Source organism: Mytilus galloprovincialis, chromosome 9, assembly GCF_965363235.1.
Source record: "Mytilus galloprovincialis chromosome 9, xbMytGall1.hap1.1, whole genome shotgun sequence".
Classification (NCBI taxonomy): Eukaryota; Metazoa; Mollusca; class Bivalvia; order Mytilida; family Mytilidae; genus Mytilus; species Mytilus galloprovincialis.
In genome coordinates, this window is record NC_134846.1 from 84,429,294 (window position 1) to 84,455,651 (window position 26,358).

The following is a 26,358-nucleotide window of genomic DNA, read 5'->3' on the forward strand; positions in this document are numbered from 1 at the left end:
AAAAATGGTTGATTATATAGGGAATCACTGAAGCATGACTGGAACGGGCCTCCCTTAGGTCACTTCTGGATCCGCCACTGGATCTTTAATGAGTTTGGTTATAAACTGTGATTCTTAACAGCACAAATATCAGTCTGCTATTTAAGAAAAACAATTGGTACCCATAGGATTTACAGGTGGTTTTAAATGTCAAATTAGACTGTTTTTATGTTATTTATAAATTATGTTTTTATATTCGGTCAAAAGCTCCTTAGAGCTTGTGTTGTATATTTGTACTTTGCCGAATCAAAATAAAGTTTTCTACATTTTATCTTATAGGAATAACTAAAACCTATCGACAAACTTTATTGCTGGAACGTACATAAACATTATCAAGGAGAACATTAACAGCTTCAATCATCTCATCTGCGGTAAGTATATCATGGCTAGCATGTATACCTTTCTCATTGGAGAAGAATGCTTTGAATGAGTTGGAGCAAATATTTTTGCATCCAGATTTACATATACACCATGTACACTGAAATGTGCCTCTTTCAACTTTTTAAGTACTTGAAGCTATGTTAATAACATATAAAACTTCTATATAGAATTACTTTCTGAAATTCAGTACTTCTAATTACTCTAACCAAGGATTTTTATAGTGAGACCATATACAAATCCTTGCTCTAACTTGAGTAACCATAGATGAATTTATAAACTTTAGATAACTCCGGATCTTATTTTCCGATATCGACAAGTAAATTATAAAAAGAGTTTCCGGTGTAAACAAGGAGGCGGGGACTTTAACTTATCGAGACTTTCAAGAAGTTCATTTATCTGTTATAAGATTAGAACGAGACGGATCGCATGATCTAAATATGTAGATTGAAATAATTTGAAACTGAAAATGGGAGCTATCCGACCTGTGAAGCTTGAAGGTTTAGATATATATCCCGCTACGGTAGAAGGTTTGCAAGAGACATTTGGTTCTCCAAATTTTATATTAGCAAAGGCAAGGTAAACATTAAACACTGAGACGATAGATCTTGCATATCAATTTATGGACTTTACTTTTCAGTTCACATATTGACAGTTGAATCATAGAATCCAGGGGGATTTCATTTCATGTTAAATTTTATTCTAAACCTTCAAATAAGCTCATATGTCGGTTAAAAGCTCATTAGAGCTTATGTTTGTCTATGTTTTATATACCATGCCGACTCTAAATAAAGCTTATTTATTATTTATTCAAGACGTCATAATTATTTGTGATTTTGTTATTTGTCAAATTCTTAGTATATTTAGCAAGAGTGAAGTTTCTGAGACCTTCCCCTTATTACACCCTTTGACCAATGAAACAAATGGCTTGTCAACAACTTCAAACATTTCTGGTGTATAAATAACTGTTTACTTACATGTAGTTGTCTAGATAACATGATAAAACCAGAGACATATATATGTATATGTGTATATATGTCTCTGATAAAACTTAGCACTTTATCTGTATACTGTACTTAAATTGCTTTTAATTTTAAATAAGATCTTTAAAAAAAAATGAAAGATATGATATGGACATGATGAATGATTGCCAATAGAAAAACTACATGCATTTATAAGAGACCAAAGTACAAATGTGATCACCAATTAAGTGTACTTTTTTAAATGAGTTTTGAAGCAAGAGGGGTTTCAAGCACATCTCCTCTACCCCCTAAAAAAAAATGTTAATAAGATAAAATTACAGCTAAGTTTTTGTTGAACTCAGGTCATCTATTCCTAATGCACAGGAGTACCCAACTGCCCCCTCCAATATCAAATTATGGAACCCACTTGTGTTAGCATTATTAAAGTTTATTCTTATACTGAAAAATATGTATCAGCAGAATTAACCAAACAGACACCCCTTGCACAAAATCTTGGTGACAATTTAGGGAGTGATGTCGGAGTTTCCTGGTGTCACACCAGCAAAAAACTCGGTGTTTGGAGTTTGGGATGGCTTTCGCGAAAATTGAACTGTACCTCAACAGAAGTAGCCAAGTAGCCAACATATATTTATAGTTCAACATATAGTCTTCAACAATAATCACAGAGACGGATCCAGCCATTTTAAAAGAGGGGATTCCCAACCCAGGACAAAAGGGGGGAGGGGGTTCCAACTATACATTGTATGTTCCTATTCAAACATGTCAAATGCATTGATCGGCTTAAAAAAAGGGGGGGTTTCGACCCCCTGGATCCCCGACTGAAGCAGTTGCATTTACACTGTCAGTTTGTCAAGGTCCCATGAATAAAGAAATTTTGTTGTAAATAAATTTAATAGCAGTGCTCTACCACAGATCTGTCAGATACACCAATTTAAAAACAAATCACATTTAATAAGGATCCAGACCTCATACAGCTCAGAAAAATCACAACTTATAACAAGGATCCTGACCTCATACAGCTCAACACATTAATGCCTGGCTGGTTGAAAAAGTTTTTTGGGATTTCAACCCTACCCGTTACAATGATTATCAGTTATGTCAGTGGAAAGACAAGCGGTCCAACACTCAGGAATAAGTATTAGAAAAACACATATCTCAATGATAAAGATATAATAGATAAAAAACACAAGTTCAAAATGTACAAGTAAAAAGGTTGTGTAGTTTGATTTTGATTAGATAACCTTAATATCCCAGTGTTCTAGGTCTTAATTCATCAAAAACATGCAATTAAACAGAAATAGCAAATGAAATAGTTGTGTGGTGCCAGAATTAAACCACACCACATTATTTCTATTTAATTTTTACCTAAATGTACAAGTATTGTATTAATGTTTCAGATGGATGTCAGATGATGAAGCTTCAAACTGTGTCTTATGTCAGAACAAATTTAACCAGCTACGAAGAAAACATCATTGTAGGATGTGTGGAAGAATCTTGTGCAGCAAATGTTGTAAAGAAAAGGTAGGTAGAGCATTTATGCACATATTTGTCAATGTTTAAAAAAAAAATGTGTATTCATCTATATATATGAAAATAAAAAGGTGTGGTATGATTGCTAATGAGACAACTCTCCACCAGAAATGAAATGACATAGAAGTTAACAATGAAAGGTCACCATATGGCCTTCAACAATATCTGTCTGAATGAGTAAAGCCCATACTGCATTGTAAGCTATAAAAGGCCCTGTAATGACAAATGTAAAACATTTCAAATGAGTAGACTAATGGCCCATTAATGATCAAATACATGTATGTATACATTGTCAAAAACTCAGCCGAGGATCATTTGTCAAAGACAAGGAAAACTTCAGCTGATAAACACCAAGACTTTCTTTGTTTTTTCAAAAGATGATAGAAAGGAAATATGCTTTCCTAAAATTTAATAAAGAAACAATAACTTTGAAGAAAATAAAAAAAAAAGCTGAAAGGATGACATTTCCTCATTCAAAACAAATAAAATTTGAGATTTGTTTTTTCGGGTCCACGGGACACTTATTATATTAACAAATTGCTATATCCATTAGATTGAATCTTTAAATTCCATGTACATAGTTAGGAAAAATAATCATATTTTGAAGATAAAATATAAAATTGAAATTGTTCAATTTGAAAGCTAAAAAAAAAATAGAATCTATATGTCAATGATATTATTTGGTTTCTGCCATCTTATAGATGCCCCTACCACAGCTTAGATGTGAAGAACCAGAAAGAGTTTGTGAGATTTGTCGTCCTGCAGCAGAATGTGTAACTAAGTCAAGGTCAACCATACTGGTAAGTTAGTTACACTCAGAAAGAGTTTGTGAGATTTGTCGTCCTGCAGCAGAATGTGTAACTAAGTCAAGGTCAACCATTTTGGTAAGTTAGTTACACTCAGAGAGAGTTTGTGAGATTTGTTGTCCCGCAGCAAATGTCAAGCTAAGTCAAGGTCAACCATACTGGTAAGTTAGCTTCAATCAGAGAGGTCAATTTATGGGTAACCACTCATGACAAGTCAATAATATTTGGTATTCAGTTGAAGTTATATTTGCACATTCTGATTTTTTTGCAGTTTTTTCTGCCCAACCCTTAATCATGGATTTTTTTAGTTTGAATACATGTAAGATAACAGATCAAAACTTCAATGTTAAATTTAGCATTATAGTAACAATATAACATACAGGTGAGACATATATCTGTGTAAACATTTTATTACATTAGTACACATTGTTATTTAAAGTCTACAGTTTCTTACATTAGTACCATGTAGATCTACATTTTATTACATTAGTACACAATGTAGATCTACATTTTATTACATTAGTACACAATGTAGATCTTAAGTCTAATTTTATTACATTAGTACACAATGTAGATCTGAAGTTTACAGTTTATTACATAATGTAGATCTACAATTTACTTCAATAGTGCAAAGTAGATCTTAAGTCAACAATTTATTACATTATAGTACACAATTTACAATGTACGTAGATCTGAAGTTTATAGTTTATTACATAATGTAGATCTACAGTTTACTTCAATAGTACATAACGTAGATCTTCAGTCAACAATTTATTACATTATAGTACACAATGAACGTAGATCTGAAGTTTATAGTTTATTACATAATGTAGATCTGAAGAAGAAAAAGATAATTGTCTGGTTTCACTCTGAATGTCATGCTCTTAAAACAAACTGCTTATTTGAAAATAAGTTATTTGTTTCTGAAAAAAAAACTTAAGAAGATGAAAATAAATATCAGTTAGTCATTTATTTGCAATGCGAGCAAGTCACTCTACTCCAGCAATAGGAGCCTTTTGTTTGAAAACTTTTACTTTTTAGATATTTGAATTTGTAATTTATTTTTTTAATTTTAGTCCTTTAAGTTTGAAGCTGTGAAAGGTATTGTTAGTATGTGTAAAGAAGATAAAGGGCTGTGTAAGGTACATGTATGACAATTTAATAGCTTCAGTTGAGGTCAAAGTTCGTGTTGAGGAGACCAGTAAAGTACAAACATAATTCATTTTGGTAAAAAAAAATAGTCTAATTCCTTTATTCCTAGATTTGAACTGTTGCTGTTTACAAATGTAAAAGAAATTGATATAGAAATTTCAATTGACATAAAAGCGAATGAAAAACTAAAGAGTTCAAACAGAAATTCATGATAATAAAGTACAACCTGTGATATAAAACCAAAAACAGTTGATTTCAAACAAACAGGTTAGTCATATAAGAGTAAAATAAACAATTTTGACAACAAGCACCATGTTCCTTCGTTCTTGTATAACAACTGTATGCACAGGATGGCATAAGACAAGATTTAAGGTTTGAAACTATTTATGGTTAAAAATGCATTTTTTTCTGAAAATGCTTCAATGTAATTTGATATTAGTTACTAAGAAAGTTTTAAAAATAAATTCCTTAATATTTATAAAGTTTCTCTTAGATGTTTTGTGCTTACACTTGTACCATTTAAATTTCAGTTAGTAGAACTTGGAGGTGTACAGATGTTGATTTCTATGTCAAAGGAGCCAGATGCTGCTTTACGGGTATGTCTAGGAGACCAGTAATTGATGTTACATGGTAACCCTAAATGCTGTAAATTTAGAGCTAAAAATTAATAATTTGAATGAATATATATCTATGATCTTTTAGATTTTTTATGGACATGAATCCTTTATTTGATTGTTGAAGTTTTGATACACCATCACTGCAATAAAATAACAAATCTTAAAACGAAATTCATGGAAGTAAGATATGAAAAAATAAAGAAAAGGAAGTAGAAAAATTCAGAAGTTATTATAAAGTTTTAAGGGGAGAAAATATGAACAATATTTTTACCTTTTATCAATCAAAGTTTTCGATATGAAGGACTGCTTAGGCATGAGGATGTTTTTTTAGCTATAATTTTCTTTGTTATATTTAGGCTATGATAGCTGAAGGCTTACATATATTGTCAACACACCAGCCTCTACATCAGATGTTATCTGTTGTTGGTGTTATCAAAGCTTTATGTTGGTAAGTAATGCTGAGTTGTGATGTTTATGGTTAAACATGTTGTTTTGGAGCCTGTCATGCTTTGGTGACCACTAGACCTAATTGTCTATTTTGGTTAAAATGTATTGTTAGATTCCTTTATTATTTATTATCATTTATCATTCTCTTTACAAAACAATAACTGATTAAACTGAATACTGAACGACAAGATATCAACAAATGGGTGTGAGTAGAATAAATATAAGAAGATGTGGTATGAGTGCAATTGAGACAACTCTCCACCCAATTCACAGTTTGTAAAAGTAAACCATTATAGGTCAAAGTACAGTCTTCAGCATGGAGCCAAATGGCTCACACCGAACAGCAAGCTTTAAAGAGCGCCCAAAATTACTATTTTAAACCATTCAAACGGGAAAACCCAAACACTTATGAACCATACCAATAAACAACAGTAAGTTCTACCAATGATTTACACTCTTAAAACTTGACTGAGCATTTCTAAAGAAAAATTTTGACAGGAAAAATGCTCCTATCAAAGTTTTGAAATTTTTCAGATACTAATTAGGTTCAACCTCTCTAAGACAAGATTGATCTTATATTAGAATTTAACTATAAATGTTAGATCCCTTTTGGTCATATATCTCTACACCTGTTTCCATACTTATACATCCTTGACTTTAAATTATAAGGCTTTTTAGGGTTCCTGATGAAGGTAGATCAAGAAATGCATAATGGACACATACATTTATTTAAGTGCTATTTCAATTTTATAATTATTAATAAGATGTTTGCTTCTAAATGATTTATCCTACATATATTTGTACCAAGTGACTTGTATATGGTATCAGTAAGAATGACAAGAATAGAAAATCAATGGAAACCTTTCATTATTAATATAATGTTAAACAAATTAAACCTGTATCCAAGGGGAGATAATTACTCTCCCGTATTGATAGTTGTAGGAGTACAGTCATTATGTTTTTATTAATTATCTATAATAGGTTGTATAAAATGTTTACATTAATGCATCCTCTTTGTATGATGTATTTTTAGGATGATATCGGCCTGTGATATAGTGACGGAGGAAAAAGCAGTTATTGACAGCCTTAGTGCATTAACTATCTTCTGTAAACTCGATGAATTTAAGATGAAAGGTAAAACACGGGAAGTTAGAACAATTATCCTCCTCGTGCATTGGTTAGAGTGTGTGTGTCTAGTTATAGCATGTCTAAGAAAATTATGGGTATTAAATGTCAAAGCTATATACATACATATTTAAAATTACATGTGCTAAGGGAGATAATGCTAAATGCTTTTAAAAAAGTTCACTTGTTTTATGAAAAAAAAATTCTAACACATTGATTAAACAATAAAATCATGAGATGTATTATGGGAACCCCTTGCCAGTCAAAAATTGGACTAAGGTATAATGTTTTCAGTAATTATGGTGATTGCTGCAGCAGTGTCAACGGGTTATGAAATAAAGGCAGCTGCAGCAGTGTCAGTGGATGTAGGACCACCAATGGTAAATCAGTGATATTTTGTATGCATTTGTATACATGTTGGTGAATTTCATTTCAATTTATATGATTTCGCCTTGTTTCCTTAGTCATGGTCTATTAGTTTTGCATATTTAGCATGTTATTTATTATACAGTTGAATAATAATTGGCATATCTTATATCTCAGAAATTATTTGGCGCTCTTCATTCAGTCATGGTATAATGAATTTAAGAATTTTGCATAATTTACATCTTATAGATTTGCTGTTTTAATTTCCACATTATTTTACAATATAATAATTTTCCAGCCTTACAAGATGGTGCCTTAGATGCTGTATTAAAGTTATTCCAGGCCCAGACAACACCAGCCATATCTCTTGTAGCAGTCAGTACTCTATCTTTACTCATGGAAAATCCTAATACACATACCAAGATCATGGACAACCCTGGGAATATACTGAGGAATATGTTACTTCTGTGTGGATCAGAAGATGAACAGGTATGATTTATATATATATTTAAACGAATAGAAAACTCCAACATATGCTAAAACATAACCTATGCTGTGTAATCCATAGATAAAACAGGGATAATATATGCATATTCTTATGTTATAGGCAATTCTAACAATGAAGAGTCATCAAAAATGCAGTTTTATAAATTTGCAGAACATTTACATGAATCTGAATTTCTACTATATTTCATTAATGTATAAAAAATATGGTGAAACTGATGGTTAAATAATCAAGCTGATGTACTAATTTCATAATAATAGTTATGGCCCTTTGTATAATAATTTTCTTTATTCAAGATACTAGTTTACAAGAACATGTTGGTGATTATGTTGCATGGTTGATAATCTCTATTGCATCATTTTATTTTTTACAATCCTGGTGAACATCATCATTTTACTGAATTTATAATTTTTTACAATTTGTGCAAATATTCAATTTTTTATTTTAGATGCAGGAAATATCATTAAAAACTTTGTCACACTTGTCAATGGGAACAGATTGGCACAGACATAAAATAGTTCAGGTAATAATGGCAGGATAAAATAATTCTTTCTACATTTAATTTGATAAGGCATCCAAAATGTGTTGGAATTATATATGAAAGTATATATCATAAAGCAAAGTTAAGATGAAAACATTTGTTTAAGTCGTGTGGACCATCATTTAGACTTTTTAAATACAAACACAAATCAGTATTTTTTAAAATAGAACTAGTATGATAAAATCCTTTTCTGTATTCATTATTCCATTCTGCCATCAAAGAAAATCCATTATATATAATGAAGCATTATCATATCACCAGTCTCAGTTTATGTAAACCTTCAAATATAAATTAATGTGACTATGTTCATTTAACTCACCACTAACCATACTTAATACAGACAAGAACAGTTTTGCTCATTTATTTTTAAGTTTAAAACCCAAACCTGTCCATTAGTCATTTACACAAATTTGATGACGGCTTTCAATAACAATTTTGATACATAATATCTGAATTTAGACATGTTTGATATGAAAAAAAATCTTTTGGATTTAGATATATCTTACTTTTTAGAGTAATTTAACTTTGTCCTTGTAAAGCTTGATTATTTCCCTTCATTAAAAGGTGAACAATTGAAAATGTTAAGAAGTTTTGATATCAATTCTAAACATTCTATCAATCAGTCTTTTCTTTGTTATAACAAACATAGATAATTAAGTTAAGCAGCACCCTAAATACAATCATATTTATGCAAATTTCAAGGGGAGGCATTTCATTTTTATATGGTTTGTAAATTTTACATATTTTTAATTGTTTATTGTTTATTTGTGTTTTCATTTAGTAGCAATACCTCTGCTTGGACCAATTATTCTACATATAATTATATATATCTTTATTCTCAATAAACCATATACATAGGTATAGAGAAGACATGCAACTATGTACAATATTTACAACAAGACAGAGCAAACAAAATAGTTGCTAAGAAAATATCTGAAGTCCATTTTAGCCAGGAGCACATACACCTGTGTTAATAATCTTTATGAATTTACATAATTTAATCAATACTGAGTTGTTTTTTGAAGACATAATCTCTTTGTATTTGACAATATTTGCATTTTGTAAATAATAATGTGACAGATAATGTTTCCTGTTTTCTTTAAAGTATTTACATTCTAATATATAATGCAATTCATCACCAATATCATTTTTATTACATAGAAGACAAATTCTATTGTTTCTGACTATATTGTTCCATCTACCCTGTTCAATAGGGAGCTTGTGATTTGTGGTCCTAAATCTACACAAATCAATAGACAGTTTGTTTCCAAGAATTTCAAAATAATCTTCTTTTCCAAAAAAATCTTTAAAAAGTTTGTAATTTAGTGCTTTTGGCGAGTTTTCTAGTAAAGAATGCCAGACTTGTACATACTGATCTTTAAGTCTAAGTTTGATGAATGAAACTAACCACTTGCAATTTATAAAAGATTGCGTTTCCCATACATTTGGGATACCACATTCGTTCAGAATAGTCTTTATTCTGTTTAAGGTAGCACAATACAAAGATTTTTTTACTTCCAATCACTAACCTTTGAAATGCTGTAACTTTCTTATGAATGCATAGAAAATAATAAAAGAGGTATATATGGATAGATAAAAGATTAATCTTTTAAATAAATGCAATATTTTTATTATGCAATCATTATGTAATCAATTATTATGTAATTAGTGGCAAAATCTGGGTAAGTTCACTTGAATGAATTTAGCTCTATCATCTCTTTAACTATACAGAAAATTTTAACGAAATCTTAATCAACACATCAAGGGCTTCAAAAGGGTGTCTCAGATTGTCTCTATGATGTGTGGTGTTGGATGGTGACGGACGTCTTTTTATATTGTGCTTCAATTTGAAGAATTACTTGTACTGTTGGCGTTTATTTGTATCAGGAACATATCATAACATTGCATAATAACACTGGCGTGATAAATTTTACCTTTTAAAAAGTATTCCTACGAATTTTAGACAGAAAAACATTTTACATGTGACCCGCCAAAATCAAAAAGCGAGAAAACATGGCGGCCCTTGGCTGATAAAGAAGTTTTTGCAGTCCACACACCACTTTTAGATTTTAATAAATAATCTATTCCAAAGTAAATATAATACTTGACATTTTAATAGAAAATTCTTAAATCCAGAAATTTTTATTGTGAAGAAATACTAAAGCTTCGGAAATTGTGATCCTGCATCAGTGTATGACCCTTTCCATCAAGAAACATTTTATCACTTGCATATAGCTGTATTTTAGCTTCATCATCACCAAATATACTTTTATCTGTGTGTGTTTGTGCTTACGCTTGACATTTATTTAAACCTAACTTGCTGTCTGCATTTGTGTTTTCCATATATATATACTTTTATACCTGTGTTATCAATTGCTAATGACGGATAAAAAGCTTCTTAAATATTTGAAAAAAAGCTTTGAGCCACCCAACGGCGAACAAATACTCACCCCAGTGGTTCTCACAGATAGTAAGGGGAAATATCTACAAGCACAGTGTAGTTTACCAATTGAAAACAGTATCAGATGGTGGGATAAATCTGGCCGTAACTCAAAACAAGGTCTAAAGTGGTTACGTGATAATTTGGAAACAGAAATTGCACTAATAGGCAATATTTCACTCTATATTTGGGTTGGCACTTGCGACCTCACTGAATACAATCATCCTTATATAAAGCTGAGACAAGAACCTGAAGAAATTGTTCAATCTGTGATAAATAATTTTCAGAAAATTGCTGAAATTCTCAAGAATTACCCAGCTTGTAAATTAACTTTTTTTGAAATATCACCCTACTCAATATATGAATGGAATTCTCGTCGTTCACATCCGGACATTAAACAATTTATTGATCAGGACATCACTCTTGTTAAACATATCCTTCAGATTAATGATCACATCAGATATATAAACAACACATTGGAAACAAGAACTCCAGGATTTTCAATTGATTTATTTCACCCTGTCAATACCTCAAAAAAAGAATCAAGCCGGAAGGCAGTTGATCAATATAATTTCAGTCTTTACAAAGACGGGATCCACCCAGATATCAATCTAGCTCGAGTTTGGCTCAGGAAAATAGCGCATAAAGTCAAGAACGACTGTTGGTAGGCTGTTGGCTAGCGGTCAGGGTGGGACCTTCCACAGGTACCGTTGACACAGTATAGCTAGGCTAGGGTGGGACCTTCCACAGTGTCTAGTTATCTGTGTTGCAACAGTCCTGCCATACAGGGTTCTTTGGTAATATAAAACTGGGCATACAACGTAACGAACAACAATAATGGATCTAGTAAGAAAATCTTTGAGAAAAACCAAAAGTGACAGTAAAATTTCGTGTACAAATCAATATGAGAATAACTACACACTAAATATTGAGAAATCATTAAAGAAAAAATTAGAATCAACCAAAAGAACAGAAATTGAATATGAAAATACAAAGGGTGGTATAACGTCTAAATTAGATGCAGTTTCCTTTGAACTCTTTATACATGCCTGTGAAAAATTCTACGGGGAATCCAATCTACATGAATTTACCAAAACAACTGCTACTGATAGACAGAGCAACAATGTTCAGTATACTTTCCATATAAAGACAAAAGATTCAGACCCGTTCAATTATACCATTAATGCATACCTTACAAAATGCTCATTATTGATTAATGGGAGAAATACACAACATTTCATAAACAATGATGTGATACATATTCATAAGATTATGTCAAACACAACAATTCAAGGAGCAAAAGTGAATGTTGAACTTTTGAACAAAAATTTAGCCTCAAAATTAGAGTCAGCATTAGAGTCCATTGATCATTCTAAATCATCTTTAGAACCAACATCAGCCATATCCAACCCCCATAAAGCTGTTGAAAAATGTCACAAATGCAATAGAATTTGCAAATCTAGAGCTGTACTATGTCAATTTGGCCATTGGGTGCATTATTCGTGCGACAAACTTTCGGAAAAAGATATACAAACCATTGCGAAAGATGAACAAAACTACATCTGTAAAAAATGTTCCAATTTATCACTTAAATCACCATCCAGATGTATAACTTTACCAAATAGTTCAGAAATTTTCAGAAATAAAAGCATACTATCAACTGGAACCTCCACTTTAGCAAAAACTCTACTACTAGAAGAAATACAATGTAATGGTTGTGATGTCACTTTGGATAAAATAGAAAATAAATGTGTCAACTGTGATATGACATTTCATAATCAATGTTTAGATAAAACAACCGACCAATGTTTCTCATGTATTGGAATTGAGGACCAAGATACCGTCATAAACTCAGTAAATTTTCATCAAACTGTAGTGAAACAAACATCTCACAATCTTCAAAATTTGGACATCAACAATTCTGGTCCTACACCAAATTTGATAACATCTGTAAGCTCTGCCAAAAACACGGCCAATTTAGATAAACAGTCAGATCATAACACTGTCAACACTCAAAATGAAATACAAACATCAAGTAAGATGAAAGAATTAAGAATTCTAGAACTAAAATTGAAAAAGAAAGAGGAGCAATTAAAAATAAAGGAAGCAATGCTCAACGAAGATATGAAAGAAAAAACAAAGATTATGGATAGATTACATAAAGCTGAAATAAGAAACATTGAGCTCGAAAATACAATCAAAACTTTACAGACTAGAATTGAGCAAATACCTATAAATTCAGTAGTAAACAACTCTAATCCAACAAATTCTCAATCTAAAATTAAAGAGGAGGAAGATGAACTGATTATTGGCATGAGAAAAAGGGTCACAAAATTTGTACTTAATAAAATCGACAAAGAATTGAACAAATTAGAATCAAACAATGATCATTCAGAACACAATACTGAAACGAGTTCTAATCCTCAATACAATTATGAAAGACAAAACTACTCTGATAATTATTGGAATTACAACAATGGCTATTCAGGACAGTATAGAGATACTCAACCTTATTATAACTATCATCATAATTGGCAACAAGGACACAATGAAGACTCTTCGTCGTACCAAAATACAGAGATTACTCACAACATCTGTACAGACAATCTTATTGAGATACAACCTACAAATGTTCACACGTCTACAATAAACTCAAAACCTGTGAATACTCAGCACACAACGTATTGTGACAAAAACAAGCTGCCAAAGTTCAATTGCAACTTAGAGAAAGTGAATAGAAATTCTCAGAATAGTGAAAAGCATACAAACCAATCGCAAACTCAAAATTCTGAACATTATTTTTCTACCATTGGACAGCCACTATATTTTCATCCAACTCCTCAACAAACTCATTTTTTACAACTGGCCAGCCTCAACCCCAGCAGATACAAAGAACCGAACTTGTAAATAATGAGAAAGATGTAAATACTTGTACATATGAGACTCTGAATATTTTAGATTTTAATTGTAAAAATATCTTAACCTGTGGCCCGTTTTTTAAAGAAACAGAAAGTGATGTTGACATTTTTCTTTTACAAGAACATTGGTTATTTGATTGCCAGTTACCTCTACTAAATGAAATCAATGATAAATTTACTGGAGTTGGCAAAGCTGTTGATACATTGGACCCAATTCCCCCTATTCAAATGCCTAGGGGCTATGGTGGCACTGTTATTTTATGGAAAAAAGAATTAGACACTCTTATAACACCTTTAACCATAGGAAATGAGAGGATACAAGGAATTGAAATATCTGGTGAACCCAATCTTATCATACTTTCTGTATATTTGCCTTGTAAAGGTACTTCTGACCATATAGATGAATTTCAAGACTGCATAGCTCTTCTAAATGAAATAGTCTGCACTTACAAACTTACTCATCAAATTATTATAGGTGGTGATCTTAATGAAGATATCATAAATGGCCCATCCTCACAAAGAAAGGCCTCCTTTACTGAATTTATGGAAGATCATTCTTTAGAAACAAAATTTACTGGCAGCACATTTATACACTCTAATGGCCATGATACCACAGCTATTGACTATTTTCTATACCAGAATTCATATAAACATTCTGTTCTTGAAATCAAGAAACTAGACATAGGTGCTAATGTCTCAGACCATTATCCAATTAAAATGGTCCTTCAACATCGCCGTTATTTAATTCAGCAAAAATCATTGAATGATTTTTTAAAACCAAAGATTAACTGGGATAGAATTGATAAGGAAAAGTATGAAAACAACATCAACTCCAAACTCTCAAATAAGAACTCAGAAATCAAATCTGTTGAAGACATAACCAATGCATTTACTCAACTCAATGAAATCATTAAACAGTCTACTCAAGCTCTGATCCCAACTAGAAAAATTGGCAGGAAAAGACCAAAACTGCAAGTTATGAATGAAGAAATTAAAGTCGCTCTCAAAAACAAAAAGATTGCATTTTTTAAATGGAAAATTAATGGTAGACCGAAAGAGACTGATAATTTATATTTGAAAAATAAAAAACAAACAACACATGCTTTAAGAAAAGAATGTAGACTGGAAGTTGCTAAAAGAAGGCTATGTGAACGTCAAAAATTGGTTGATGCTAGAACAGCGGATCGTAAAATGTTCCACAAGATCATTAAAAATCAAAGAGGAAAATTATCAAAGTTTATTGACCAGTTAAATGTCGATGATGAGATATTTTATAATGAAGATATAATAGAGGGCTGGAGTACACATTTCCATCAACTGGCAAAGAAAATACCAAATCCTAATTACGACAATGAATATCTTGAGTTGATTGAAAATGAAGCTAAAATTATAATAGACATTTGCAAACAGCGTTTCAAACATTGCCCAATAACAAACAAAGAAATGGAAAAAGCAATATCTGATTTAAATAGAAATAAAGCAGTTGACTACTTTGGCATTAATGCAGAAAACATCATACATGGTGGAAAACAACTTCAACAATATTTACAATTACTTTTTGATAAATCATTTGAATTTGGCTGCATATCTGACATTCTCAAAATTGGAATATTGTTCCCAGTATATAAGAATAAGGGTGATATTAAAAGTGCTAAAAACTACCGTGGTATTACCGTAACTCCAACATACTCCAAGCTTATAGAGAAAATAATCAAGATAAGGGAGAATCCAGTTATCCTGAAAAATCAGAATCCACTCCAAAGAGGATTTACAGAAAACACCACCCCTCTATTATGTGAACTTATGATCGAAGAGTTTGAACGTGAGAGCAAAGATTTAAAACTTCCAACATATATAGCTCTTTTAGATGGTAAATCTGCATTTGATGTAGTTGTTCATTCAAATTTAATACGGAGATTATATCAAGCCGGTATTTCAGACCAATCTATAATATTAATAGATAGCTTATATAAAAATGCAACTTCATGCGTAAAATGGAGAAACAACACTTCACAGATCTTTGAGATAGAACAGGGTGTACGACAGGGTGGAGCCATTAGCGCTGATTTATATAAACTGTATGTTAATCCGCTATTGAATATTCTAAGTGGAACAGGACTGGGTGGACATATAGGTGACATTGGATGCTGTGCCCCAACTTGTGCTGATGATGTAGCCATAATTTCAAACAACCCTATGGAACTTCAAATGTTGATAGACATTGCTGCCAACTTCAGTAAGAGAGAGGGCTACACGTTGCAACCAACAAAAAGTGTAGTCATACCAATTAGTACCTCTACTAAATCTATTGAAATCGATGAAAACTATTGGAACATCAATAAAAATCCGATGCCAGTTGTAGAACATTCCACACACATTGGAATACAAAAATGTCAAAAAAATTCTGCAAAACTTACTGCTGAGGAGAACATGAAAAAAGCAAGACGATCACTCTATAGTCTTATGGGTACAGGTCTACATGGAAAGAATGGTTTGGATCCTGGAACAGCTATAACGATCCTATATACCTATGTCATGCCTATTTTAACCTATGGCCTTGAAATCTTACTTCCATCTGGCCGTATTTTGGATACTATACATCAATTCCATAAGAAAATGATAAAACAAATACTGTCATTAGCCAAAAATACAGCTGATCCTGCGGTATACATTTTAAGTGGATCTCTACCTATGGAGGCTGAACTACATCTCAAAGCATTATCTCTATACGGAAATATTACAAGAGCAGATAGATCTACCATTGAATGGAGACTAGCAGAAAGACAACTACATTTAAAGACAAACCAAAGTAATAGCTGGTTCATCCAAATCAAGAAAATATGTTTGAAATATGACATTTTGGACTGTCAGGATTTTTTAAATAACCCTTTAGGAAAATTGCAATGGAAAAGTTTAATCACCAAAAAAATACATACCTATTGGAATGACAAAATTAATAAAGAATCAGAGAAATACTCCAGCTTAAAATACATATCTGGTGAATATATGGCAAAAAGAATACATCCAATTCTTACAACAAATACATCAAATTGTAGAGACATAATCAAATTACCCATTAGGACCAGATTTGCAACTGGCAATTACATCTTACAGACAAATAGAGCAAAATTTAATCAAAATGATGTATCTGCCGTCTGCAGAGTTTGCGGTAAAGAGGATGAAACCATTTCACATTTTCTGATTTCATGTACACCTTTAGAAGCTGAAAGAATGTCTCTCTTGAAATCTCTCCGAGAACAATATATCAAAGTGCTAGAACTACTAAACATTAATATGCATGATATAGATGTAGACTTCATCCATGTTATTATCAATCCATATCATCTAGTAAATTATTGTGGTACCTCTCTAACCAGTGAACTTTGTGCTTTTATTAACATCCATATAGAGCCTGCTTGTAGAACATTAATATATAAGCTTCATTTACACAGATACAAACTTTTAAATTTAGATCAGAAAAGATCTAGAAAAAATAATTTAAGATCATAGCCCTATTTAATGAAAAAAAAGTTGTGTGTGGACTGCAAATCCCATATTTTCTATTAAGGACTCATTTTTAGATTTTATAGATGAGAATGTGTGTGATTTGCGTGTAAAGATATACCGACATTTGTAAATAGTGTACATCGTTATATATATTCTATTGGTGATTGGATATTGTAATTCACTACTGTATGACATTCTATTGGTGAAGGGATATATTGACTTCATACTGAAGGTGTGCCTATATTGGCAGAAAATATACAGATACAGATATGGTATTCCATTCTCTCATAAATCTCTAATTAGTGTAAACATCCTAACCACATAAAAGAGATAATTTTTAATTAGGTGTAAAATTTGTTCTATACATTCTATCTGAAATCTGAGACACCCTTTTGTAGATAATGGCCATAGGAACAACATATAATAAAATCAACCCTCTAGGGATACCTATGCAGAAGCTAATTTCATTTGAAAGTGGAAATTTGCTGAAAAATATTTTTGACACAGTTAACATTATAATTGGTTACATAATTGTTGTATAATACTAACATGGCATTAATTTGAAAGAGTAATCTGTTAGCTATCCAAAACTACCACTTTTATAAATTTTCAAGCATTATTAAGAAAGTTACAGCATTTTGAAACTTGGGAGTTGGAGTTATAAAATCTTTGTATTGTGCTACCTTAACCATGAAAAATTCACATTGTCATTAATAGACATGTGATAACACAATTTATATAAAATATATGATAGTTTTGTCTCTTTACCAGAGTTTAATCTTCCCCAAAATGAAATCAATCTAGTTTTTATGTCCAAGTCTATAGGATATCTCCCAAGCTCCCCATAAATCATATAAGAGGGTGTAGATGTTTTCAGACTTAATAACAATTTACAAAATTTTAGATGTACCCTTTCAATCATGTCGTTATTGCCAATACCCCATACTTCACAACCGTACAGTAGTATTGGCTTTACCATTTTATCAAATAAATCTAGCTGGCTATATATAGAAAGATTATGTAGACGACCTAGTCTTAACACTTCGTAAAGACCCTTGGTAGCCTTTTCTACATTAAACTGTTTTGTTTTATTAAAATTGCCTGTTCTTGTTAGAACTATTCCTAAGTAGTTAAATTCATCAACAATATCAAGTTTTTTGCCATTAAGTAAAAATTGAAAATTACATGATGGTCGTCTCCTTGAAAAAACCACGACCTTTGTTTTATCAACATTAACTTTAAGCTTCCATACATCTGTGTAATCTTGGAAACAATCTAAAAGTTTTTGGAGTTCAGTTTCTGATTCGGCCATCAAAACAGTATCATCAGCGTACAGAATGATAAAAAGTTTTAAAAAAATATCAAGTTTTTCCTCAAGCTCTATTGACACTGATTTTAGGCCCTCAAGGTTACAGTTTTGCAAAAAAGAATCGAGATCATTTAAAAATAAAGAAAAAAGAAAAGGCGATAAATTTTCATCTTGTCTAACCCCGTTACTACATGGGAAGAAATCAGATAAGGCATTGTTATATGAAATACATGACTTTGTACCTTGATACATATTTACAATTACATTATACATACATCCATTAATATTATTTAAAAGCATTTTGTACCATAGTGCATCTCGCCATATCGTGTCAAAAGCCTTTTCGAAATCGACGAATGCACAAAATAGTTTTTTCTTTTTTAACTTTAAAATTTCAAACAATGTATGAATCACAAATAAATTATTAATGGTTGAATAACCCTTTCTAAAACCACATTGGTTTTCGTTTAAAATCATGAATTCTTCAGAGAAAAGATTTAGTCTCTCGCATAAGATTGCGGTAAAAAGTTTCCCCATACAACTTAAAATGGTAATTGGTCTAAAATTTTTGGGGTCCAACTTGCTACCTTTATTTTTATAAACAGGCTTAATGTAACCAACTAGCCAACTATCTGGTATAATACCAGTGCGAAATATAACGTTAAATAATTTTTCGTATAATTCAATGAATAAACTAGCTGTAGACTTGATATATTCGTTTATTATACGATCATCCCCAAATGCTTTATCATTTTTCAGGTTTTTGATGCCCTTAAGAATTTCGTCTTTAGAAATTCCTCTGTTTAAATTTTCATTAAGCCTATCGACATCATTCGGGTTTAGAGTTGGAATATTTGTATTTTCTTCAATTTCTGGGGCGGCGTTCAGATTTTTGAAAAAATCGAATAATTTGTTGATAGGGATGTCAGGTTGGGCTCTCTTTTTTCTACTGTTAAGTAATTTCCAATACTCTTTTGAGTTATTGGATCTCAATGTGTTTATTTTTTTTGCCATTTTCTTTCTATGAGCAATAATTGCTTTATCTAAAGTTTTTTTGTATTGTTTCTCCGAAGATTTCATGATTTGACGATTTTCATCAGTACTACTGTTCTTAAATTTTCTTTTGAGTTTGCGATAATTTTGGCGAGCAAATTTACAATCATAATCAAACCATTCTTTATCCAATTTTACAGGCTTGTTTTTATACTTCTTTAACCCACTAGTTTTGGTTACCCCAAATGTTGCCCTAGCAGAATCCAAAAATAAATCACACATGTTATTAACAATCAGGTTCATTTCATTTTTGTCCATATTTGATTCAACTTTATTAATATCTTCAATTAGAGCGTGAATCTCTTCTACATCTATCCCATTTTGAAAATCCCCAATTTTATCATTATCCCATTTTTTTATATTTTCTGGACGATTACATGTATCTGTTACAGTATTTAAACACTGATTGTTTACAACATCTTGTTTAGTGCTTGCCAAAGTTATCTGTAATGGCGAATGAACATCAGAATATAAGGTGCAAAAATCAAGTACATGAAAATTAGTAAAATATTTTAACAACTCAACACTACTAATACAATAATCTACAATACTGCTATTTCTACATGTTAATTTACCATACTGTCTATCATCACCAATTCGACCATTTACAATAAATAAATTGTTTCCTTTACATAAATCTAACAATCGTTTCCCGTATCCATTTTTTACCCTGTCCAAAGATTTTCTTTTCTTTGGAATATTTAATTCGTCAAGCATATACACTTTATTTTCTATAAAATCTGTAATATTATCGGTATGTTTATCATCATGTATAATAACAAAATCGTCGTCGTCTGCTGTTCGTCCGTTGAAATCACCAAGTAATGACACATATTTATAATTATCAGAAAAAATAATGTATTCATTTTCTAACTGACTGTAAGCATCTTGAGATGAGTAATTTGGGTATTCCGGAGGATTATATACTATGCTAAAAACTATGTCATCATCAATATCGAGTAAATCTGACGATACTTTGAACCAAAGAACAAACTGACTGTCAGTTGTTAAAATTTTAATTTTATTTGCATGTTCTAATTTGTACCCTAAAGTTATACCACCTGACCTATTTCTTGACACTTTCTTTCTATTTTTCATTCTAAATTCATAACCTGGTAAATCAATAATATCTACATCGTCAGTTTTTGTTTCTACTAAACAAATTATATCATTATTACTCAACAATGATTGAAATTCAGGATAGTTCAATCTTTTTTTAACACCGCAACAGTTTAAACACAAAATATTTATATCACTTCTTATGTATACATTTTTAGTAGAATTAAAATATTGTTACAGTTAAAAGTTACATCTGATAAATGTTGGTTATGCTCTCCTTGGCATTCCTATAGGTGAGTTGATTCACTACTTGGGCTTGATCCAGATCTTTGTCGTTTATAAGGGCGACCGTTAGTATTAGCTGGGGTCATCATTATGTCTCTGAACCCTCCATTCGGATGTCATCTGTGCTGATCATCTATATCAATGTGTTCTGTAATTTCGAATTGTTCTCCGTTAATGAATAGTTTGTCCCTTTTCAAAGACACCTGGTTACCGTCTTGCTTCGCCTGTTTCATAACAGGATAAAGTTTCTTACGGCGGGCTTCAACTTCTGCCGGGAATTGTTCATTAATACTAAATGGCTTTCCTCTGAGGCGAAATGCTTTTTGGAGAACGCATTCGAGGTCGCGTCGGTAAATGAAACGCGCAACAATTGGTTTGGCTCTATTCCGTCCTATTTTCCCAAATCTATGAACGTTGCCGAATTCTATATGGTGTTCAATTTGTAGCTCCTCGTAGATAAAATTTCTCAATTTTGCTTCACAATTTTCATTTTTATTGTAAGCTAAGCCAGAAAAAATTTAATTGTTTTTCATTGATCTGCACTGTAGGTCTAAGATGTTTGATTTAAGTTTTTCGATCTTTTCGTTTTCTACCCTAAGTTTTCCGATTTCAAATTTTGTTGCGTTTTCTAGTTGAATAAATTTTGACGAAAGATTTTGTAGTTTGGCCTTGTATTCTTTATTAATGTTATTTACTTCGTCAAATACATTGTTGATGCCTTCAATACTGCCCTCCAACTCAGAATTTTTTAATTTTACGTCGTGAACGGTTTTTTCCAAATCCCCTACTCTTGCTACTACAGATGTGATAATAGTTTTCAGCTCATCAATTTTATTTACGCCTTTCTCTATTTTTTGCATTCTATTATCCATGGTCGTAACGATTTTGAGGATCATGTTTAAAAGTACATAAGAATCATCTTCTTTTTGATTGGTTGACTATTTTTCGACTTTCAGCCAGAAGTGCTGCCGTTTCTTTTAGTGACATTTTAACACTCAGCAAACTTTAAGTTCAAAGGTTAACACATAACGTCTAATTTGCATATCATATATATACGAAGTCCAAAGTCCAACTTTGTCTGCTCGATCGAAACTTCTCCTTTGTTTAGTAATCAACACGAAAACTTTAGTGTGAGTGATGTTTAGGTTGTGTTGTGTATATAGCTTTGTGTCCGTTTATAAAATAGAATAATCAATGGTTGTGCAAAAGTTCAATTTCACTTTAAAAAATTCGTCGTTAACACTCACGCATCTGCATTCCTAAAGAAGGTTCATGTCCAAAAATCAACTATACAGCTATAACTTAAAACGACATTTTCAACAAATTTTAGTAGAGCAAAATTTTTCGTTCCATCATACAAGGGGACATCACTACCAGTCGAAGATTCAGATTCATTAAAAATATCTGATCATATCAAAACACATGTTTTTACAGGCAGATTTTACAGCAGGAAAGATGATGTTGTTTATTGTTTATTCGTGTGTTTATTTAGTAGCAATACCACAGTTTAGACTTAGTACTAAATATAATTAGAATATCATATCGAAACACATTTTTTCCAGGAAGATTTTACAGCAGGACAAATGATGTTGAAAGTGATGAGAAGTAAACCTAAAAATGACCAAATACTATGCAATGCAACCTGTTTGGTGGCGAACCTATCAACAAGTTCAGAAGATCAGGTACCAATTAGCTTCATCCGTTAGGGGAGACAGTTGGTAGCAAATAGGGTCATCAATGTGGAGGAAAGTTGTCATCTACAAAATAGTTAATAAGGACATTTTAAAAGGATATTTACAAATACAGCCAAGTTTTTTTCATTTTTCTTAATTTTTGTTGAAATAATTTAAAATATTCTTTTGAATCAAGTAAACATCCTGTGATAGTATTTAAGAATTTATAGCAAAGATATAACTTTTTTCAACAAGTCTAAAATTTGTAAAATCTGGGTCAATGCAATGTTAAATTTGCTAGGAATGATGCAACATTTAAAAAACAATTATTTAACATTCACAACATTGATAAACAAAACAGGATCCATACATTATATGTATATTTTCAACATCAAGGATTCTGTTAAATTCTATAGTTGGGGGATTTTAATGTTCAAAATGGCATTTGAATGCATTTGTATATACATGCAATAAAAGTAAGAGGTTATATATTCTAGTTTCAAAATGCTTTAAAGAAAAAGTCACATCTTTTTAGGAGAATGTTTTTCCTATCAAATAAAGAGCTTGTTGATGTACAAATGGTTTTTACATTGTAGGGAGGTCTTCAAGAGTTGCTATCATGTTTATGTGAAATAATGAAATCAGATGTGAAAAGTGGTGCATTATTGGTCCAGATTTCCAGAGGAATGGCTAATTTTGCTGCATTCCCACAAAATACAGATAAATTGGTATGTACATTTCTATATGAAGGCTGGAGTAGGATAAACTAGTCAATACTGAACATTTGATTTTATTTTACTTTTTCCTATCAAACTAGTTTTTCTTTTTAAAACATAATCCATGTTAGACTAACACATTTACAAAATTGTAAATCATACTCTTTAACTTAATTCTGGTGAAAGACATTTTGAAGAATTAATGTTGTTGCTTGAACATAGAATTGTAGAATGTATACTTACAAACTTATCAATTATATTTCGTTATTTCTTAATGTCCAGTGGTAAGTATTTCACATAGATATAAGACACATTGTGACCGAAATTATATTCATAGGCACTTGTCTTATAGACAATTTGTTGGTTTGTTTTTCAAGTTTTCTTCTGTTTTCTTGAGTTGCTGTCTCATTACATATATCACCTTTGAACATTTTTATTTGTAAAAATATTTAAAATGACGACAGTCAATTACATTTGTTAAATGGTCTTGTTTTATTTTTTAAAGTTACAACATCTACCAGTGGTAGTGTACAAGTTTCTGAAATCACCGGATAATATTGTTAAAATGCATGGAATGAGAGCTGTGCTACACCTACTGTCTAAGAAACCAAGTAATACAGTGGAAGAACTTTTAAGGTATTTACTAAGCTTGTGTGAATATTTCAGTATTGTTTTTTTTACTAAATAACTAATTTCATATGTATTGTACAATAAGCTGTTATAATAGCATATCCATACAACAACACAGTGTTTCAAGAGATACAGTATGGCATCAGATAGGTTAATTTTTGAATATTCTACCTACAACTAAACCATGTTTAGGAAAAAAAACTATCGAAGATACCAGGCCATAATTTGTATTGCAAAATATCCATTTTGTCTTTTCTTTAATTAAGAAAAAAAAGACATCAGAAAAGTTGAGGCAAAATATTATTTACATAAAGCAATTTTAAGATTTTTGTTTATTTTGTTTCACCATCATCATCATCATCATCATCATTCTATTTTGTAAATAATTAAAAAGAATTTTTGCTGTTTGATTTAGTTTAGTTTATCATTGATCATTCTATGTGACCTTACAGAGATGGTGCAGGTGATTTGTTAACTAACATTTCCAGACTACCTGGTGTTATAGAAGCTATACAGACATCCTTACTAACACAAGCTCCTAGCAGATCAAGACCATCTTTCAGATAACAGTTGTCTTCACAAAATCATATTCATATGAAGAGATTTATTTTACAAAAGTAAAAGGGTTTATTTAAGAAAATGAGCATATTGGTTTTACCTATTTCTAATTTATGTTTATTTTTAACTTGTTGCTTTTTTTGTATGTTTTATAGAGTATACTCTTACTGTTAACTTAAAATGGGAAAATTAACATACCAGTTATATTAACTATTAGATAACCTTGAATTGCTATATGCAGAGGCTAAATTTCTTTCCAGCTTTTTACCCTCAAGTTGCTTGAAAATTCACCTGGACCTAATGTGTCCCATTCATCAGAAGCTCATTTCTGAGTCCCTGTACAAAGTAGGTTTATGTAGATCAGGGTTTGAATCTAGCCTTGAGAAAGGTCAATATCCCAACAAATGTAGGTCATGGCATATGTTTTCCTTTCAATGGCTTTTGGTTCATTTTTAAATCCAGGTTTTTAAAAGTACTTTTGGAAATATGATAATTCAGGATATTGTAGGATGAATCCTTGATTTTAGGTCAATATTCCGAAGAAAGTCAATCGAATGTACATTTCCACTTCATTGACCTCATTAACCTTTGACTCACTAGTTTACGCTTAAGTCTCAATTTATTATGAAATCATGGTGATTATATTTACTGCTTCACTTATTTTGGTTTTTATAATTTTCACCTAGGCTCATGCCTATGTTTGCATAATTTGTTCCTGTTACCTTTTGCTTTTCTGCTTTAATGGAATGGAATAATTCATGTATATCATGCAGAACGAAGCAGACAATGTAATTGTAAATCTACACATTTGTATGCATACTTGTAATACCACTGTGTTGTTCTGACACTATATATAATTACATGTTTAAATGTCAAGTAATACTGTACAATAATACTCAAACTTTAAAATTTGATGCAATAATCTTTCGTGAATATGTTTTTTATTCATATTAAAACATGTTATGTATGTTTCTTTGTGTTGTATTTGATTAACATTATATATATAATATATATATATAATAGTAGCTTTGTTGAAAACCCATTGGTGGCCTTAAGCTGTTTGGTCAGGTTGTTGTCTCTTTGAAATATTCCATATCTACATTCTCAATTTTATTAATGACCTAGCGATCTTTTTTCAAAAGAATTTTTGTTTATATGCTCTCGTGCCTGTTTAAGGGATCATATCTACACATTAATGTTTCACCATGCTGAAGGAGCATGCATTTCCCATACATTTTTTGTACTTACATCTGTTGTATATTTGTAAGTTAATCCTTGTTCATTTAAGAACAAAAGTTGGTTTTATGTTATCAATAGTTATCAAAGGTACCAGGATTATAATTTAATACGCCAGACTATTCGTTTGTATAAGACTCATTAGTGACGCTCAGATCAAAACAGTTATAAAGCCAAACAAGTACAAATTTGAAGAGCATTGAGGACCAAAATTTTCAAAAAGTTGTGCAAAATACGGCTAAGGTAATTATCTCTTCCTGGGATAAGAAAATCCTTAGTTTTTGGTAAAATTCAAGGTTTTGTTAACAGGAAATTTGTAAAAATGACCATATAATTGATTTTCATGTCAACACCAAAGTGCTGACTACTGGGTTGGTGATACTCTCGGGGACGAAACGTCCACCAGCAGTGGCATCGACCCAGTGTTGTAAATAGTTATCAAAGGTACCAGGATAATAATTTAATACGACAGACGCGCGTTTTGT

At 31.3% G+C, this 26,358-nt stretch overlaps 1 protein-coding gene across 1 annotated transcript; it reads left to right on the forward strand.

Annotated features, from left to right (window-relative positions):
• Positions 1–762: 762 nt before the first annotated feature.
• On the forward strand, positions 763–24,740 carry LOC143046195 (uncharacterized). Its single transcript, XM_076219237.1, has 13 exons — positions 763–996; positions 2,798–2,921; positions 3,632–3,730; positions 4,813–4,878; positions 5,419–5,484; positions 5,862–5,953; positions 6,986–7,086; positions 7,742–7,932; positions 8,397–8,471; positions 22,623–22,742; positions 23,330–23,461; positions 23,955–24,085; positions 24,532–24,740. Exons 1-13 carry the CDS (start codon positions 887–889, stop codon positions 24,644–24,646), a joined length of 1,422 nt encoding a protein of 473 aa, XP_076075352.1. The 5' UTR covers positions 763–886; the 3' UTR covers positions 24,647–24,740.
• Positions 24,741–26,358: the final 1,618 nt, after the last annotated feature.